This window comes from Schistocerca americana, chromosome 1 (genome assembly GCF_021461395.2).
Source record: "Schistocerca americana isolate TAMUIC-IGC-003095 chromosome 1, iqSchAmer2.1, whole genome shotgun sequence".
Taxonomy (NCBI): domain Eukaryota; kingdom Metazoa; phylum Arthropoda; class Insecta; order Orthoptera; family Acrididae; genus Schistocerca; species Schistocerca americana.
Genome location: NC_060119.1, coordinates 1,073,923,831 through 1,073,944,475, shown reverse-complemented (window position 1 = coordinate 1,073,944,475; position 20,645 = coordinate 1,073,923,831). Strand labels below are relative to the sequence as shown.

Genomic DNA, 20,645 nt, shown 5'->3' with positions numbered 1-20,645 from the left:
TGTACATTAAATCGTCTCGTACCTTTACCTCAATTTTACTTCGGAATAATGTCGGTGAAAATCTTCCTTTGTGTGTGCATTGATCATTTACGTCTGTTTAAATTACGCTATTAATATTGGTACTGTGTATCCAACACGTTTTTCGTCATGATACGCATTTCGTTTTATTCAGTTAAAGCATCGGCAATTGCAGGGTTTTCTCTAAAGGTATTTGCTTACAATGCGGCTGTGAAAATAAATAAATAAATAAATAAAAGAAAGTAGGAGCCTAAATAGGTCGAACAGCGAAACACAATACCGACAAACACGTGTAGTAGTGGGGCAGTATTTCTGGGGCGCCCAATAACACAGACCATTGAGAACTCTGTGCTGGAAGGAAGCCCCCGCACACTGCCTCACCCCGTGCAGGCGTTCTTCTGAGCTGACCGCTGTGTATTATGCAGAGGAAGCGTGCTTTTTATAAAATAAAACAAAATAAGAAAGTCTTCTGAGCATCATTACCTTAGCCGTAATACATATTTCGCAATTACGTAGTATGTAATTTATCCCTGAAATGCACACCGCCAATAGAAGATCGGGTTAAGCCTAGAACTAGTTGCGGTAAAATAAACCGGTTATTCGATGAAATTTGAATAGTTCAAGTACCCTCTATTCAACGTTAAATTCAGATTTGCAAAATACTCAGTCTATAACCGTAGAACTGGTCTCCCATTTGATCCTCTTCAGTCGAATTCACGCTCTCGTCAGTAGTCGTACAGCTCACTGTCCCTGGCTAAGCCCGTGTCCTCTATCCCTATATCAGAGACAATAGCGAGAGGCCGTATCCTCCCTTCTGAGGCTGCAGTTCGGTCTGTGCTACTCCGAGATGCCCCATAGCGCTCCAGTTGGCTTGTTTGGGGCACCCCGACCTCCTCTGTCGTTGTCTGCCTCAGCACTTCCTCTGGCCCCAGACTGTTCATTTCAGCTTTGGCAGCCACTTGTGCTCCGTAGTCGCCTCCGCCCGCCGTTGTAGCGTCGGCCTGCAGTAGTACCTGCATCTCGTCCACTACCGTTGTCATCCTGAGTGTGGCAGGATTTTCCAAACTCGAATCCACTTCACTTTCACCGCCATCTTGTGACACAAGAGAACGTCCTGTAGTGCTTGTTTTGAACCCGCTGCCGCTCGTTAAATCATCCGTAAATTTTACTTCGTTCCCTTCTGAGGCTGCAGTTCGGTCTGTGCTACTCCGAGATGCCCCATAGCGCTCCAGTTGGCTTTTTTGGGCTACCCCGACCTCCTCTGTTGTTGTCTGCCTCAGCACTTCCTCTGGCTCCAGACTGTTCATTTCAGCTTTGGCAGCCACTTGTGCTCCTTCTACAGCATCCATCAACACATTGTTCCTTTTCAGATTAGTTCGGTCCTTTGCAGGTGCCAAGGAAACCACATTTGCTTCTGTAGTTGCATCACTCTCTCCTCTGGTCATTTGAGATTTACCCTGAACAATCTGGCGTTCATTTTCCGTTGTTGTAAACTGATCACTCCCTTGTGAAGTCTCAGTGGCTTTCCACGAGCCTGGTGGCTGTCGCTGCGAGCTGGTTCTCGAGCTCTTTGCCTCTTTAGAATCCTTTGCGACTTGATGCATTTCTTTCCCACTTTCTATCAAGGTAGTCTCTGAACCATTACCGCCAAATGATGGCAACAGAGCTTTTTCATTTTCTTGTACCTGAATACCCTGTCCCTTTTCAATTTGGTCCTGTGTGCCTTCATTTCGTTTCTGAGAAGCCGCAAGGGGTTTGACCTCGAGGACAGCGCTGGTCCTTGTGTTACCAGTTGGTGGGACCTGCTTTTGTGTTGCTGTAAGCTCAGTCTCATTCTGCGCGAGAGCTTCCTTCTTTCCTGGTACATCAACACCCTGTCTCCTTTCGGTTTGAGCATCTGTGCCCTTAGGTCTTTCTTGAGCAACAAGGAGTTTGGTATCTAAAAATTTGTTGGTTCTACGGTCACCATCTGCTAGGAATTTCTTTTGTGTTGTTATATGCTCAGTCTCATTCTGTGCTAGGACTTCCTCACGTCCTGGTACATCACCACCCCGTCTCCTTTCAGTTTGGGCATCTGTACCTTCAGGTCGTTCTTGAGTAACATCAGGGAGTTTGCTCTCTCGGAATGTGTTGGTTCTTTTCTCACCAGCTGCTAGGACGTGCGTTTGTGTTGTTGTATACTCGGTATCCGTCTTTGGTAGAGCTCCCTCACTTCCTTGTGAGTTGCTGTTCTGTCTACTTTCGGGTTTGATATCTGAGCTAAGAGTTCGTTCTTGAGTAGCCCCAAGCGGTTCGGTCTCCAGGAAAGTGCTGGTCCTTCTGTCACCATCAAGTGGGACCTGCTTTTTTGTTGCTGTACGCTCAGTCTCATTCTGTGCTACAGCTTCCTCACTTCTTGGTAAATTACCACCCTGTCTCCTTTCAGTGTGGGAATCTATCCCTTGAGGTCGTTCTTCGTCAATGTTAAGGACTTTGGTCCGCAGGAATGTGTTATTTCTACTGTTATCAGCTACTAGGACCTGCTTCTGTGTTGCTGTAAGCTCAGTTTCCGTTTGTGCCAGAGCTTTCTCATTTCCTTGTACATTACCAAATTGCCTCCTTCCAGCTTGGGGATCTGTGCCTGCGTTTTGCTCTTGAGCAGCCTCCAGGAGTTTGGTCTCCAGAGGAGCGCTAGTCCTTGTTTCACCAGAAGCCAACAGCTGACTTTGTGTAGTTGTATGTTCAGTCTCATTCTGTGCCAGAGTTCTCTCAATTCCTGGTGCATTACCACTCTTTATCCTTTCAGTTTGGGCATCTGTGCCTTCAGGGCGTTGTCGAGTAACGTCAAGGGCCTTGGTATCGAGGAATGTGTTGGTTCTTCTGTCAGCAGTTGTCAGGAGCTGCTTACGTGTTGCTGCATGATCCACCTCCTCCTGTGTTATACCTTTCACGAGAATGGGTGGGTTCCGAGACCGATATTCTTTCTTGTTGGTGTACTCGGGATGAGATCGCACTTGAAGTTCCAGCACCCAAGAAAGGCTTCCTCCGTTTCGTCTTAATTCTTTCAGGATATTAACTGCAGAGTCCACCTGAAATTAATACAGAAAGAGGTTATGGATCTGTAGTACACTGGTCGAAAGTGTGTTTATTCTCAAAAGGAAAAAAGAGTTGGACACAATCTTTTCGAAAATTAACTAGGTGAAAATGCGTGCTTTTTTCCCCCTGTCTGCAGGAAAAAAGTAAGGGTAAATTACTAAAAATCATTTCTTATATTCATTTATCATGTAAGAAACAAACATTAAAATATGTACTATCAGCATCAAATAAGTTATCGTTAAAACCAAGTATTTATCTCAACCAGACGTTGGTCATGTCAAGTACTTTTAGTTTTTCTGTGAGTAGATCTCGAATGATGCATGGTTCCCGAGAACAAAGTGTCTGGCCTGCATTTCTCCACACTGTTAGTGTATACTCTACGCTGATGCCCCATTCGTAATTTATGCTTCAATTTTCTTTATGTTAATACTTTGGGAGCATACAACCTGAATCAGACATGGCTGAGGTGAAGGTGCCCCAGAATAATGGATTACAGAATTTAAATTACCAGGATACATTTCGAATATTTCCCACGCGAATTTACATAATGACAATCAAAGTTTTTGATAGCTGTTGTTATCAAGTGATGTTTTCTGAACATGTAATAGCTAGTCTTCAGGCCGCGCCCTGAAATGTCGGTTAGGTTTATATAGCAATATGTAAATGTGGGTTCTACAGAAGCTCACTCTCTTCAACCTAGCCGCCCTACGTCACATCCGTATAATGTCTACGTCTCAAGCAGAACTTGGGAGATGCCGTATTGGATTTTGTTCTAATCAGATGAAGCCTGTATTTGGTGGGTTTTGTGTTAATGACGTATGTCCTGTGAATATATACTGTTTCAAAACATCAGAACATTGAGGATCTTTCGATGATGCGTCGTTATTGGTACGATTTGTTGTAAGAATGGTTCAAATGGCTCTGAGCACTATGGGACTCAACTGCTGAGGTCATTAGTCCCCTAGAACTTAGAACTAGTTAAACCTAACTAACCTAAGGACATCACAAACATCCATGCCCGAGGCAGGATTCGAACCTGCGACCGTAGCGGTCTTGCGGTTCCAGACTGCAGCGCCTTTAACCGCACGGCCACTTCGGCCGGCTCTTGTTGTAAGAAAATGTTGGGAAATGTATTTGTGGTTAAAAATATTTCGATGTTTCAGTACTGTAACTTAGATTTTATGAAAATACTCTCACTTCTTCAGCACAAACGCGGGAAAACTCCCCTTTACAAGAGAACGCGACACTGGTCTCTGACAGTGCTCTAGCAATAGAGGACACCGGAAGATCCTGAAGAAGATCCCAGCAGAGGTGTCGAAACGTCAATCATATTAAAGGAAATATGATGCGGCCTAACAACCCAGAAGATTTTAACTTTAGTGACAACGGCCACGAAAGCCTGCAGACATAAAAAAAATATTTGTCATGATGGGCTTCAAGTGCTGTTAACCTATTACTACTACGGCCTAACTTCATGGCTATTATTGAAAGTGTCGAGTTAAAGTTATAGGTGCCCGCCCGGTTGGCCGTGCGGTCTAACGCACGGCTTCCCGGGCGGGCAGGTGCCCCTGGTCCCGGGCACGAATCCGCCCGACGGATCTGTGTAGAGGTCCGTTGAGCCGGCCAGTCTGTGAATGGTTTTTAGGCGGTTTTCCATCTGCCTCGGCAAATGCGGGCTGGTTCCCCTTATTCCGCCTCAGCTACACTATGTCGGCGATTGCTGCGCAAACACGTTCTCCACGTACGTGTACGCCACCATTACTCTACCACGCAAACATAGGGGTTACACTCGTCTGGTGTGAAACGTTCGCTGGGGGAGGGGGGGGGGGGAGGGGGGGGTCCACCGGGGACCGAACCGCCCAATAACCCTGGGTTCGGTGTGGGGCGGTGGAGGGGTGAAGTGGACTGCGGCAGTCGCCGTGGGGTTGCGGACCACTGCGGCTGCGGCGGGGACAGAGCCTCTCCATCGTTTCGAGGTCCCCGGTTAACATAATATAACATAAAGTTAATAGGTTATGTGGCTCTACTGACAGTCCCTGATCTCTGCCCATCGTACAAGCCGGAACAAACATTCCGAATGCAAAACACGTTTTTGGACACATGGAAATGAATATACAACGATGAATCACAATTTCATGATTATTATTTCACGTCGTTCGGACCATTTTTAAAGATATTGTCTCTTCATTCACATAGCTACCTTTATCCCAACGACTACACTTATTCCAAATACAGTCATTATTTAAAACTATAAAAGTGCGTCAGTTTCGCATGGATTCCCTGGTAATATAACGTAAGATTGTAAACATTACATGTGAATCTATGGCCTGTAGTATAGTCTCTGATATTGAACTTGTATGTAATATGAAACATTCTGTACGTATTAAAAAAGGAAAAGGAGTTATTGAGATAGCTTCTAGATCTTGCAACACTACAGTGCAGCTGCATAGTTATCTTACTGGTTTCCCAATCTTCCGTATGTCCCTGACCAAACTACTTCTCTGATATCGACCGCCAACTAAGGAATAGTGGGATAACCTGTGTTCTGGCACATTCATCAGTACAGTTTGCATACATTCAGGGGCAAGCATACATTCATGGAGAAACTTGATTGATTTATGACCTTCACTCATTGTTCAGCTAAGTGGTTTATGACCCCCTGAAGGTTGCATTCTCACCCTCTGGGGATAATCCACCCTTCTGTGAAACCCACTGATGATGCTGCAACTGCAGTGAAACATGACTGGGATAAAAAAACAAAATTGTGTTTTGCTAAAGGCGCACCCCACTCAAAAACATGTTGTGGAAGCAGACATGTGTGTTGCATGAGAAGATTCAATACGTTGGGTGTTTGTGCTGGACGATTATTTCACCCATGTAAATTGATCGGTTGACTGTTTGGTAACAGTCTCTCTCTGACCTCTAAGCATTCAGTACAGCAGGCGTGTGGATGCTCGGGGGGTGGGTGTCCAGCTGCAGGCATGACCGGCGCAGGTGCGGGTCTCTCCCGGCCAGACCCAACGGGGCTACCTAGCATTTGCGATTGCGAGTTTTAGTGATCGGTAGGATATTTCTCACTAGATCTGTTTAGTAGAAACGTTGTGGTCGAGGAGAGTGTTTTTGTTCTCAAACATTGGTGCATACAAGACCTCAGATGCATATAGTGCTACGATCTATTTGTGGCAGAAATTTCATTACTTGATTTGCATAACATTTAGGTGTGATACTCAGACGTTGAAAACATGGTTTATCACGAAGGAGGATTATTGTGAGGTGGAAATGAATCTCTTAAGCTAGCTATTTGACTCCTGCAAATTGTTGAACAATCAGTTTGATAGGCCAGTGCAAAGGGACTATTTAACTCTATTTTTGATATCGAAATTGCATGAGCTCTACCTTCTTCCCCAGTATAAACCAATAGGAACTCATTACTCTGAGGAGGGATGAAGGCCTTCAGCTGTGTATCTGGAGGCTTCGGTTACACAGATGAGAAGGGAGTGGCGGGCCTCTAATTTCCTGATCAACAGAATGCTGCCACTTGATCCTTAGTTTGGGGCCCATGAGATCAAAGGGGACCGTTACCTGGTCCGTCGTCTGCAGTATTCAGTATCGAGATCTGTAATTAGGCTCTTGAGCGGTTTTTGACTTTCGCGGCGGCATCCTGACTATAGAGACATACGCAGGAAACCCCCAACCATTTGCTACTATATTGCACTTCATTACATCATAAGAAGTGGGGTTGGGGGAGGGGGGTACAGATGTGAGATCTACCAAGTTTGGCAGCCCTGTCTCCTGCAAACTGATTTTACAAAGCTTACGTGTCAGTATATTATTGACATTGATTTGAACTTCGTGTCGTGAGATCCTTTCTCCAACAGAGAGTGGATCTTTTTACCGCCAATTATTTCTGGGAGGCAAGGGAATGGAGGGAGCAAGTGGTGCAGGGGTGGGATGTGCTGTGATTGCAGCATTGAGCACTAGCTCACTCGATCCTTGCATGACAAGTTGATCACATACACGAAAATTTTTTCCAACAAGACAAAAAATGGTTCAAATGGCTCTGAGCACTACGGGACTTAACATCTGAGGTCATCAGTCCCCTAGAACTTAGGACTACTTAAACCCAACTAACCTAAGGACATCACACACATCCATGCCCGAGGCAGGATTCGAACCTGCGACCGTAGCAGTCGCGCGGTTCCGGAGTGAAGCGCCTAGAACCGCTCGGCCACCAGCGGCCGGCCCAACTAGACACCATCACCAATTTACAGCAGTGTAACTATGCAATTAGAATATTTAGTTGCTGGATGTGAGGTTTTCCCGCCAAATGAAGAGATTAAGTCCCTGAAACTTGAATTTTGTAAATAAACCATATCTCCTTTGCTACATCATTGAATTTCCTGTCATGAAATCTTTCCTCTCCAGCACAGACCGAGTCCTTTCCCTGCCAATTTTTAGCTGGGAGTGCGAGTTGGGGGGGGGGGGGAGGGGAGGGTAAAATGGGAGGACTGGAGTAATTACCACAGAGGAGATGGGATAATTAATTGATCTATTTAATTAGTTGCAGCCAGCAACATGAGTGGCTACGAGGCTTTGGAGGCTGTTAAGTCGCGAATTATTTTGGCCCATGGTGTGCAGTTAAATACAAAGAATGCGCAGAAGTGTCTGCTCTTGCCTGCGTCTATGAGGACTGACGAAGTGACCAGTGTGCTGGGTGAGCAGCGATAGAAGCAAACGTGTGTTGCGTGAGAAGATTCAGTATAATGGGTGTCTGTGATGGATGATAATTCCACCCAAGTAAATTGATTGGTTGACTGGTTGGTGACCATCTCTCTCTGACTACTGAGCATTCACTACAGCAACGTGTGGATACTGGAGGATGGGTGTGCAGCTGCCGGCATGGCCGGCGTAGGTGCATGTCTCTCCCAGCTGGACCAAACAGGGGTATCCAGCAATCGGCAGATGTTGCGTGCTTTGCGAACTCGAGTTTGTGCAATCAGTAGGATTTCTTCACCAGATATATTTACTGAAACGTTGTGGTGGAGGAAGGTGTTTGTGTTGTCAAACGTTGGTGCATACAAGACCTTGAATATATTTAGTGCTACAATTTATTTGTGGCGCAAATTTTATTACTTGATTTGAGTAATGTTTGCGTGTGATTCTCAAACACTGTAAAGTGGAGGAGAGCGTAAATTACTGAACAATCATTTTGATAGCGTAGTGGAAATGAACTATTTAACTCTATTTTTGATATCAAAATTGCATCAGCTCTACTTTTGTCCCCAGCATTAGCCAATAGTAACACAGTACTCTGAGGAGAGATGAAGACCTCCATCTGTGTGTCTGGAGACGTTGGTTCACACAGATGAACAGGAAGTGACCTCTTGAAGGAGACAGAGACAACAAGCAAGACTGGAATTTCCTGATTAACAAAATGCTGCCACTTGATGCTTTGTTTGGGGGCCGCGAGATCAAAGGGGGCTGATATCTCGTCCATCGTCAGTGGTATTTAGTATTGTGATCTGTAATTAGGCTCTCGAGCGGTTTTTAACCTTCGTGGCGGCGTCATTACGACAGACACACACACGGCAAACCACAAACAGTGGCTACTATATTGCACTTCATTGCATTCTTTGGTGCAAATTGAGGTCAGTGATATGGGTCTGTAATTCAATGGCTTACTCCTATTTCCTTTCTTGAATATTGGTACGACCTGTGCAACTTTTCAGTCTTTAGGAACAGACCTTTCGTCAAGTGAGCGGTTGTATATGATTGCTAAGAAAGGCGCTATTGTGTCTGCATACTCTGGATAACCTCCCAATCATCCACGTACTGCTTCCCGCGGAGTGCGTCCTTCATTGGGCCAAACAGATGGAAGTCGGAAGGTGCGAGATCCAAGGTGTACGGTGGATGAGGAAGAACAGTCCAATGAAGTTTTGTGAGCTCCTCTCGGGTGCGAGAATTTGTGTGAAGCCTTGCGTAGTCATGGAGAAGGAGAAGCTTGTTTGCACTTTTATGGAGACGAACATACTGAAGTCGTTTCTTCGTTCTAACATCGCAGGAATCGCGGTTGTGCACGGCCGGCCGGCGCGAGGGACATGGGATAGGTTTGCGCGACTTTGCTGCGGTGATGACAGACGCCCCTCCCAACGACTCAACGTGCTTTTGCATTTAGCACGCACCTATGAATATCTGCGATGCTCTCGTTTTCTCTCTAAAAGAGAGTTCTCTGCTTGGAACGCACTTCCGTTACAGACGACATTTTGAAGGCTATGTGTAGCGCCGCCACCTTTAGGAAGTTCATGAAACTATGGAGGCCGAAGCTGAAATAGTCCACGATGTCCCACAAAGAAATTCCGCATTTTTTCAACCGAAATTGGCTGAGAAAAAAAATTTGTTGCATTACTTATTGAAGGCCCCTCGAATTTTATATAATAGCGTCCATAAGATGTATTGAGGTATCATTGGCTTATAAGTACTATACCCTGCAAGGTTGTAAATTCGGCTGGATGGGCAAGCGCTATTCTTTATGGTTTTTGCGCGCAACTTCTTAGCGTAAGGTTCTGGACTAACAAGGAGCGCAGATTAACAGTTCGGAACTGGATGGTTAAAGGAATGGGTCTAATAATGCGTCATAAAAGACATACCTGTGGGGTTCGCAAAACTGTGATTTCGCCAACGGTTTACCACCGTTAACGTGTATCGAGATTTGTGTAAACAATGAGCAGTAACTGACCGTTGTAAAACCTATGGAGCGGAAACAATCAAAGTGGAGGCAGCTCTCGGAGTCGGCGATTAAAACGATCTAAAGGTCGAGATACATAGCTAATGAACGAGTGTTATAACGCTCAGACCTCACTACACGCTTATGCTAACGTGTTTAACGGCGACTTCATACAAACACATTAACAAGGTCTGATCAATTATTCATTCTTTGCAGACGTGGTACTGTGGAGCACTTCACCAGTCAATACAGCATTGGCACACGCGTCAGTATAGACAATGCAAGCAAACCACTATCATCTCTCTCTTGCCCCACGGTTGTTCGTCAAAGACAGCGAATCTCCCGAAGCAATAAGAAAACAGTGGCCAAAGGAGGAAGTATCTCTTAGTTGGTTTAATCAGTCTTAACACCCCTTGGTGGATGGACACATGCTTGTTTCCCTTTCTTAAGCATTCTGACGGCTTTTCAAGTTGAAAATCCTACATGCAGTATGCTACATGAACCAAATGCGGTAAAATCGTCAAAATACTTGCGAGAAAAATTAACTGTACGTACGTGTTCAGTTTTAGGATAAAACAACACGGATTTTTTTAAATCTACAAATAAAGTTATTGTAAAGATTTTTAATGTTTCAGTTTTTTAAATAAAACTAAATGTTTCTGCGTCAAAAAATTACTATGTTCCAAGAGATGTATCAACGTACAAAGCTCGCATATAACTGTTAACCAAAGAAGTACATGTTGCTGTGAGGAATGTACAGTCAGTCGACATCCGCTGTATCAGTAAAACATCGTACAACCGGAACTGCTTTTCACTGCAACAAACTTATACAGTTACGGCATACCGTTACGTAAAATGAAAATCAAATGACTAAAAACAAGTACCACATTACAGAATACAGGAAAGTCGTTTACTTCATAATATAGTAACATATACAGCCTGTCTAAAAAATTCATTTCAGATCACTGGCGATGTTTTACAAAAGCAATAGAAACGCATATGGTAAAATAAATACTAATTTTTAGTAGCAGCAAAGACAGATTTCAAATGTCTTTAATAACTATTTGTTTATCTTCAGTGTCAAAGTTACAGACATAGTGCTGTTTTTTAACTTCTAACTAGTTATTCTTCATTGATTTATATTTTTAGAGATCTTACAGCGTCAGTCGAAGAAGTTTGGAGACTGGATTAATAAAAAAAAGTTAAGATGGTGGATTTTAGTGCTACAAGTGTTCTACATAGTCTCTCCCCACTTTTTTACGACACACAGAACTCACACACAACCAAGTGAAACAGTCAACAAAGTCCTCCTTCGGGATGTTGTTCAGCTCTTGCGTCACATTGTCTTGAACGTCGTCAAAGTGTTGATCCTTCATGTGAATTCTGCGCCTTGCTGTTCGAATGCCCATTTGTTAATTACAGTTGTTAAAGTGCGCGTCATTTATGACGGCGGCCAAGTTTAGGTTCGTTCTGCGCATCTGACATCCTAAAACAGTCAGCCAATGAACAGAGAACGACGTTGCCAGAGCTCGACTGCAGTGCAGAGCACGGACGAGTGTCCGCAGTTTTAGAAACGTTCAGTCATAAATAAAGTAATTGAACAAAAGCAATGTCTTGATAGCAGACTTTCTATAAAAGAAAGTTTGGAAAAAGCATTCTTTACACCAACTGCTTCATATTCTATTAATTAATGAAACCAAACAAGCAATAAGCCTCCTAATTCAGGCAATAGCAAGGAAATTCATTCTCACTAATCGCTTTTTCGCAATAGAGAACAGCGGTAATTGTATATTTCCTATTGTACTTCGACGAAACGTGAGTAATTCATAATCATACCAACAGTGTTTGTCGGTATTTTGCGTCATTCTTTAAAGTACCCAGGAAATCCATTGAACGACGAGTTGCGTTAGCGTAATGGTTAAGGTACTTGGCTGAAAAACAAAAGGTTCCGTGTTCAAATCTTGATCGGTGCTTAGTGTTTTCTTTATTTAAAAATAATATCGAAGTGTCTTACTTCATGAGTTTTATTCGTATGACTGTAATTTTTTGAAATTTCTAGTGGCAACTAAAATCGACCATACGGAAAGTATACGCTGTGGACTTTTACCTCTGCAAACTCTTCAAAATTTCGTGCAATGGTTTACTACATTTAATGCTGCACAATAACTGCGTTGAACATCGAAACAAAATTAGGTCATTTATGGGGTGAAGGTATCAGTCAAGAAGATGTGTAAAAATCAAATTTTTGGGCCGAATAGTTTTTGTGAAATCGAATGCTAAGTGTGTCAAAGCAGTCGTAACACAATGTGTCTGCACAGGCGAGCAGTGCACAGTGATGACAAAATCGAGCACAGCGCGGAATGCGGGGAGCACGTCTCTGAGGCAGCGAAAGGGTTAATGCGGCCGTGGTGGCTTTACTTCATAAACTGCGAGCTCCCCCCTAAACGTAAGTTCGCGAACTATGCTATACTTTGGTGCTGCGTCTCTCGGCGCGTGCTACTGGCAACGCAGCAATCTCCCGCGTCTGGGCGGGCATGCGCGAGCCGCCAAGATAAAAGAATTGAACTATGGTTCAACCTGCCATCGTAATCACTGCGCTGGAGTCGCTTTTACGCCAGGAATAAAACAAGTCTTGGAGCTTTCTTGGCGGGTGGCGTGTTATCTAGTACGTAATACAATGCTTAAAGATAGTTATGACAGAAATCACTAACAGCTATAACAGAAAACACAGTTTATATGTATTTGCGAAAAGTAGAGTAATGAAGATAATTTAAGGGTAGGTAGATTTAAAATGCTAGCCTTGCCAGCAGGGGATTGAGAGAATCGATTAGATCAGGGCAGAAAGAGGAATGTGGTTGGGTTCAGGTAATGAAGAGGAGAGAAAACGAATTATGTGATGGACTGAAAAACGAATGGAGTAAGGAGCGAAAGTAGGAGAAGAAATGAGCAACTGCTGCTCTGTTTGACTGAGAGAAATGGCCACATACGTTACATGGACGCTGTAACGTATCATTTAAGAGTCTGCTGGGACGACGTTCCAAAGGAGTAATTATCTGTGTGAGATTTCGATTAGGGTGGAGCTTTTATTTGCTTTCTGTGTCTGACAACTCAGACGGCCGCGCCTTATTATCGCGGCTGTTAAAAAAGAGTCCAGCGGATATTCCCGAAGCCTCGCCAGATGGAGGTCTCGATAAACAAAAGGGTCGGAACAGGGCGGCTGCACGGTCTGACTGGCTTCACTCCATAGCGGAGACTTGTGTTTTGACGGCGGTGCCGTCCGTTAGCCTCGAAAGTTAATCTGTTCTGACCGCGTTCAGTCATGCTACGCTTTCTGATAAAAAAAGGTTATCCACCCAGAAGGGGGAATGGAAACGATAGGAATCTTCAGGGTTGGTAGGACATGTGATGTTATTTCGGTGATTACGTACCTGAGTGAAATATACAGAGAACTTTGAGAGTATCAGCCGACTTACCAGTACGACGTTCTCTGGCCTGGACGAATGCAGTGATTCGGTTGGGGAGTTGGTCATAAAGCCGTTTTATGGTATCTCGAGGCTATGTGACTCGTAGCTGTTGTAAATGATCCTTGATATCCTGCACTGTGACAGAGTTGACATCCGAGCTTGTCCCACACATCTTCTATCGGGGACACATCTGGGGGTCTTTCTGGTCACAGTAGTGCTTCAACGTCACGCAGACAAATTTTATGTGTGGAAAATGACTGTCCTCTTGAAAAACGGCACCAAGGTACTGTCGCATTGGAGGTAATACATGGAGACGTAAGATAGCTGTGATGTACCGTTTTGTCGTCTGAGTCCTCAACTACTATCAGCTGTGATCTGAAGTCATATTCGATGGCACCAGGAGTAAACCGTTATGTCTCTCCATAACGTTGGAAGCCACCATACTCGTCAACGATGGTCATTAGTAGCCCATGCTTCCCTGTCACGGTACCACTCCAAACGGAGCCGTTTGTGTTGTGATTTTAACGGCAGCCTACGCATGGAACGGTAATACCCTAGTTCGGCAGCTGCTAATATCCGAGCAATGGTATAGGATGACACAGGGCGTCCTAAGACTCCATTATTCGCCGGATGGTAGACTCAGAAGCGAAGGCGTTATGATGTGCTTGGTGCACAATATGGTGTTCCTCCTTTGTGGCGGTCAGGCGTGATCGACTGGAACCATGCCCGTCCTCATTTTCCCATTAAGAGTTTAGTTTCAGACAAGGCACAATTTAAACATAATTTAAAAGAATTGTTGGTGGCCAACTCCTTCTATTCCATACATGAGTTTCTCACCAAGTGCAGTAGACCATTCTAATGAAAATTTATTTAATTTTTGACTATACTTGGTTGTAACAGCCAAATAACTACCTACTGTGTGAATGATGGATGTATGGAAAGCAGATGTAAGTCTTCAGTCTGTAAATAGTGGAACTTTAATTTTAAATCTTGTACATAATCTGACTGTTCTCAACTGAGGATCACTGAAATGAATAATTTACTTTAATTTTTGACAATAATTGGTTGTAATAGCCAAGGAACAAGCAAATGTCTGAATGATGGATTTAATGAAAGCAGATGCAAGTATTAAACCTGTAAATATTAGAACTTTAAATTTAATTCATGTACATAATTTTACTGTTTATTGACTGAGGATCATTAAAATTAATGAAACTCAAGTTTTTCTAATTACATTTTTGTAATGTGTTTATCTGACATGTTCCACACCCAGGAGGATTCCCTCTTTTATGGGTCTATGGAATGAATAATTAATCTAATCTAATCATGCAGTTCAACATCGATCCGTTGTCACATCCGAATGCTCCACGATTCGACCAGATGGCCGAATGGAAACCCACAATGAGGCCCCTTTAAAAATCCGTCAGGTTCTGATAATGCTATCTCACAGAGTACACAGCATCTTTGTGTCCCTCACAGCGGTCAATCTACATCTGGCGCAGTCGCGTCCCTCTGTACACTTAACATCCAGAACACCATGACCACCTACCTAATAGCGGGTATGTCCATCTTCAGCACGGGTAACAGCGGGCATGGAGGCAAGTGAGGCCTTGGGAGGTCGCTGGAGGGAGTTGACACCACATATGCACTCACAACTGACCTAACTCCCGTAAACTCTGGGGAGGGGCTGATGAGCTCTGCGTCACGTTCAATCACATCTCAAATGTGTTCGACTGGTTTCAGATTTGGCGAGTTGGGGGGGCCAGCACATCAATAGGAACTCGCCACTGTGTTCCTCGAACTACTTACCACACTCCTGATCTTGTGACATGGCGCATTATTTTGTTGACAAATGCCACTGTCGTCATGAAACATCATCGTCATGAAGGGGTGTACGTGGTCTGCGACGAGTGCACGATACTCCTTGGCCGTCATGGTGCCTTGCACGAGCTCCACTGGAGCCATGGATGCCCACACGCATGTTCTCCAGAGCATTATGGAGCCACCATCAGCTTGTCTGCACGCCACAGTGCACGTGTCAAGGAGCTGCTCCCCTAGATTCGCGCCCTCCTGCCGGCATGATGAAGAAGGTATCAGGATTCATTAGACCATGAAACGCTTTGCCACTGCGCCAACGACCAGTGGTGCCGATGTCGTGGTGTTAAAATTGGCACATGCATGCGTCGTCGAGTGCTTTGTGTGTTCAGACACACTTGTACTCTGACCAGCATTAAAGTCTTATGTTAGTTCCGCCACGGTTCGCGGCCTGCCCTGTTTTACCAGACCGCCCAGTCTACGACGTCCGACATTTGTAATGCGGGTTGGTGGCCTAACCCCACGACGTCTGGACGTGGTTTCACCTTGGTTTTGCCACATGTTGAAGACACTGTCCACAGCACTCTTCGAACACCCGACAAGTCTTGCAGTTTCCGAAATGCTGGTACCGAGCCTCCGGGTCATCAAAATCTGCCCTCGCTCAAACTCAAATAGATCACACGTCTTCCCCACTCCACATATGGACAGCACGCTCACTGATGCTGCATGCACCGTGCGTGTATCTGACCAGCAGTCATTCTTCGGCAGGCGATGCTGCTATGACGTGGACGGGTTTATGTCTATAGTACGTTGGTGATTATAATGTTCTGGCTGATCAGTGTATATCCTACCAGGACTAGAACCAACACTATAAACAAACAACGCTAATGCACTGTGGTGGTCGTTGTACCTGTCACACAGAATTACAGTTTTAATAATTTACATATCCGCCGATGATGCGTACTTTTAGGAAATTACGTTGACATCCGATTTTGGCTTCTGGGTGTTTCACTTTTTTTGGCAAGCAGTGTATTTTGCGGAGCTCTTTGGATCTAGTGAAATCACAGAGTCATCCAGCAGTCCTGCTGAGTATAGGTGACACGCTGTGCGTCCTATGGGGGTGGAGATGATTTTTTAAAAGTGTCGCGTATATCAAGTCGGTATTGAGTTAATTTCAGTGACGGATAAAGTTATTCCGGCAGTATGGAACGCTTAAAAGAATTCGTTAGTTCGTTCCCGTGTAAGGGCGTGATACTGCAGTTACTCCTTTAAAATTTTATAGGGAAATATTGCGCCTTAGTGCGTGTACGTGATTAGACGGACTGGTTTCGTAATAAATACAGAGCATGGACGAATGTATGGAATCACCAAAAACACAACACATTACCGTGCCTAATACTGTGTAAGAAAACCGTTGCTATTCAAAACAGCTTCCAGTCGTCTTAGAATGGATAAATACAGGTCCTGTTTGGTTTTCAAGGGAATCTTCTACGATTCTTCCTGCAAAATGGTGGCAAGTTCAGGTAACGGTGATGGAGGCAGACGGTGATCATGCTCTCTACTCTCCGAGGTAGATCACAAAGGCTCAAGAATATTGAAATCTGTTGACTATGGTGGCCACCGGAGATGTGATAATTCACAAAACCAGTCTTTGACGATGCGAGCTGTGTGAGCAGGTGCCCTGTAGTCTTGGAACACAGCATCACAGTTGGGGAACAAACACTGTAGCCTGAGATGGACTTCATTAGTCGAAATGGTCACATAATCTTTGCAGTAATGCGACCTTGCAGAGTAACCATGAGGCCCATGGAACACCACGGCACGGCTATGCAAACCTTTATCGAACCCCCTCCATGTTTCAGTCTTGAGACGTAAGCTAGCCAGAAGTTGGAAAAAGTGTGAAACGAGACTCATTCGACCAAATGACTTTTTCCGTTGCTCCGTAATCTAGACCTTACAGCTTCGGGACCACGTTTCCCTACTACAGGCATTTGCGTCACGGAAGAGTGGTAGTGGAATTCCAACTTTCCCTGCAGTTCCCAGCGTTCGGAGTTCCCTTCGTGATGTTTTGATACCGACAAGGTTCGCGAGTGCGACAAGTGACTTTTGCAGGTGCCGTCCTGTTATGCTTCATCACAATCCTCTTCAATGACGGTGCGTCACGATCGCTCAACGTACAGTTTCGTCCTGGTTGTGACTTAACGGATAACGTTTTTCCGCTGTTTCCGTATACGGTATAAATCTTCGATCAGTGCCTCTTGAAGCACTAAACACATCGGCTACCTCGGTTATGGAAGCATCGGCCAAACGAACGCCAACAATTTGCCCACGCTCGAATTCACGGAACTCCGACATAATGCACTCGCAACCAGACATAACACTATTACGAAATTAGAGTTACATTAATACCTTCACCTGCTGAAGGGCGTTGGTATATATCAACGGAGACAGGTGAAAATGTGTGCCCCGACCGGGACTCGAACCCGGGATCTGCTGCTTACATGGCAGACACTCTATCCATCTGAGCCACCGAGGTCACAGAGGATAGTTCGACTGCAGGGACTATCTCGCGCACGCCTCCCGCGAGACCCACATTCCCACCTTGTATATCCACACACTACATTCGTAGTGTCCCACCCCAACACACTCATTACTCGTGGAAGACATTCTTACCAAGTCCCGTAAGAGTTCGGGCAATATGTATGCATCCGCACAGAAAAAGGTCATGGCCGGTGTTGCCAGAACTATTTACTTATATGGATATGGTGTCTGTTCTTTCGGACGAATAATGAGTGTGTTGAGGTGGGACACTACGAATGTAGGGTGTGGACATACAAGGTGAGAATAAGGGTCTCGCGGGAGGCGTGCGCGAGATCGTGCAGTCGCACTATCCTCTGTGCCATCGGTGGCTTAGATGGATAGAGGGTCTGCCATGTAAGCAGGAGATCCCGGGTTCGAGTCCCGGTCGGGGCACACATTTTTACCTGTCTCCGTTGATATATATCAACACCCTTAAGTAGCTGCAGGTCATCAATGGTGTCTGTTCTTTCGGACATGTCCGAAAGAGCAGACACCATATCCATATAAGTAGACATAACACTGTTCAGACAACCTACAGGCTGGGCTAGGATTTGCATTTGTGTTCAAGCATTCATTTCACGCGGTGTTTTTCTACTTTTGTACAATCCTTGTACTAGTGTGTTAGCGGTGTACGGTTTTCGGTCCAGTGATCTGACCTCGGAATCTTGCTGAATGCAGTTCGATACCACTAGCGCATTAATCTTGGATTTTTGGAGCAGTGATACGTTTAACCCTGTCTGGCAGGTCAAAGCGAGGTTGGAGATCCTTATAAGGCTATTCTGTACTGCAGCAAATTAATCTGGATCCGTCGACAAACGCTTCCTAATTAATTAAGAAAGCGATCGGTCTTGTAATCTGTCGTAAGGGTTCCATCGCGAAGAGTGAAATGATTTTGACGGCCGCATAAGTGAGTGAGACTTCGCGCTACGCAACTAAGGTGTCAGTACGAGACAAAGGAACGTTTCAGTGCGACTAACGGGTGTGGAGAGCCAGTCCTAACAAAACTCTATCATCTGGTGAGAAAGATGTATGAGACAGGCGAAATACCCTCAGACTTCAAGAAGAATATAATAATTCCAATCCCAAAGAAAGCAGGTGTTGACAGATGTGAAAATTACCGAACTATCAGTTTAATAAGTCACGGCTGCAAAATACTAACGCGAATTCTTTACAGACGAATGGAAAAACTAGTAGAAGCCGACCTCGGGGAAGATCAGTTTGGATTCCGTAGAAATATATCAACACGTGAGGCAATACTGACCCTACGACTTATCTTAGAAGCTAGATTAAGGAAAGGCAAACCTACGTTTCTAGCTTTTGTAGACTTAGAGAAAGCGTTTGACAATGTTGACTGCAATACTCTCTTTCATATTCTGAAGGTGGCAGGGGTAAAATATAGGGAGCGAAAAGCTATTTACAATTTGTACAGAAACCAGATGGCAGTTATAAGAGTCGAGGGGCATGAAAGGGAAGCAGTGGTTGGGGAGGGAGTGAGACAGGGTTGGAGCCTCTCCCCGATGTTATTCAATCTGTATATTGAGCAAGCAGTGAAGGAAACAAAAGAAAAATTCGGAGTAGGTATTAAAATCCATGGAGAAGAAATAAAAACTTTTGAGGTTCGCCGATGACATTGTAATTCTGTCAGAGACAGCAAAGGACTTGGAGGAGCAGTTGAACGGAATGGATAGTGTCTTGAAAGGATGATATAAGATGAACATCAACAAAAGCAAAACGAAGATAATGGAATGTAGTCGAATTAAGTCGGGTGATGCCGAGGGAATTAGATTAGGAAATGAGACACTTAAAGTAGTAACGAGTTTTGCTATTGGGGAGCAAAATAACTGATGATGGTCGAAGTAGAGAGGATATAAAATGTAGACTGGCAATGGCAAGGAAAGCATTTCTGAAGAAGAGAAATTTTTTAACATCGAGTATAGGTTTAAGTGTCAGGAAATTGTTTCTGAAAGTATTTGTATGTCGTGTACGGAAGTGAAAGATGGACGATAAATAGTTTGGACAAGAAGAGAATAGAAGCTTTCAAAATGTGGTGCTACAGAAGAATGCTGAAGATTAGATGGGTAGATCACATAACTAATGAGGAAGTATTGAACAGAATTGGGGAGAAGAGAAGTTTGTGGCACAACTTGACTAGAAGAAGGGATCGGTTGGTAGGACATGTTCTGAGGCATCAAGGTTCACCAATTTAGTATTGGAGGGCAGCGTGGAGGGTAAAAATCGTAGAGGGAGACGAATAGATGAATACACTAAGCAGATTCAGAACGATGTAGGTTGCGATAGGTACTGGGGGATGAAGAAGCTTGCACAGGATAGAGTAGCATGGAGAGCTGCATCAAACCAGTCTCAGGACTGAAGACAACAACAACAACAACAACAACAACAACAACAACGGGTGTCATTCTATTTCCGAGATTCCTTCGTAGGCCTAAGTGTGAGAACAGGAGATGCTTGCAGTTGACACGTACCTGTATAAAGACAAGCGCCGATAGCAGAGCGGGGGCGAATACCCGCATGGCACCCTCGGCGGACGTGCGTAGCTTTGTTACTGCCCAGCTCGTACAGGAGCCGAGAATTACGGTAGGCGCTGCGTCGCATTGCCGGAGGTCGACTTCTCGCTAATGACACCGCATAACTGTTACACCAGGCAAATAAATACTGCTTTACGTGCGGGCAGTCATTTTCTACTTGTTTCATAGGCCGTTTATCAGACTCTAATTGCAATTCTTGGACGTTTGCTATTGTGTCGTACTACGCATATAAGTCTTCCTACTTTATGTAGCTTCCTTCTCGAATATTTCGTAGACCAATCGAATGGAGTATTTGAATATGAGCTCTCTCTACGAGATAAGTCAGATTATCATCGGGCTACCTTCTCTTTACATTACTTACTAACCAGTTACTATGACCAAATGTTCAAATGTGTGGGAAATCTTATCGGACTTAACTGCTAG

General features: G+C 44.5%; 2 protein-coding genes across 2 annotated transcripts in view; one reads left to right on the top strand and one right to left on the bottom strand.

Moving 5' to 3' along the window:
* Positions 1–20,645, top strand: part of LOC124617385 — a 1,108,641-nt gene that overhangs the window by 421,455 nt on the left and 666,541 nt on the right. The gene's annotated exons all lie outside the window — the stretch shown is intronic.
* Positions 744–20,207, bottom strand: LOC124596380 (ribosome-binding protein 1-like). Its single transcript, XM_047135499.1, has 2 exons — positions 20,160–20,207; positions 744–3,086 (listed from the first exon to the last, which is right to left on the bottom strand). Exons 1-2 carry the CDS (start codon positions 20,205–20,207, stop codon positions 744–746), a joined length of 2,391 nt encoding a protein of 796 aa, XP_046991455.1.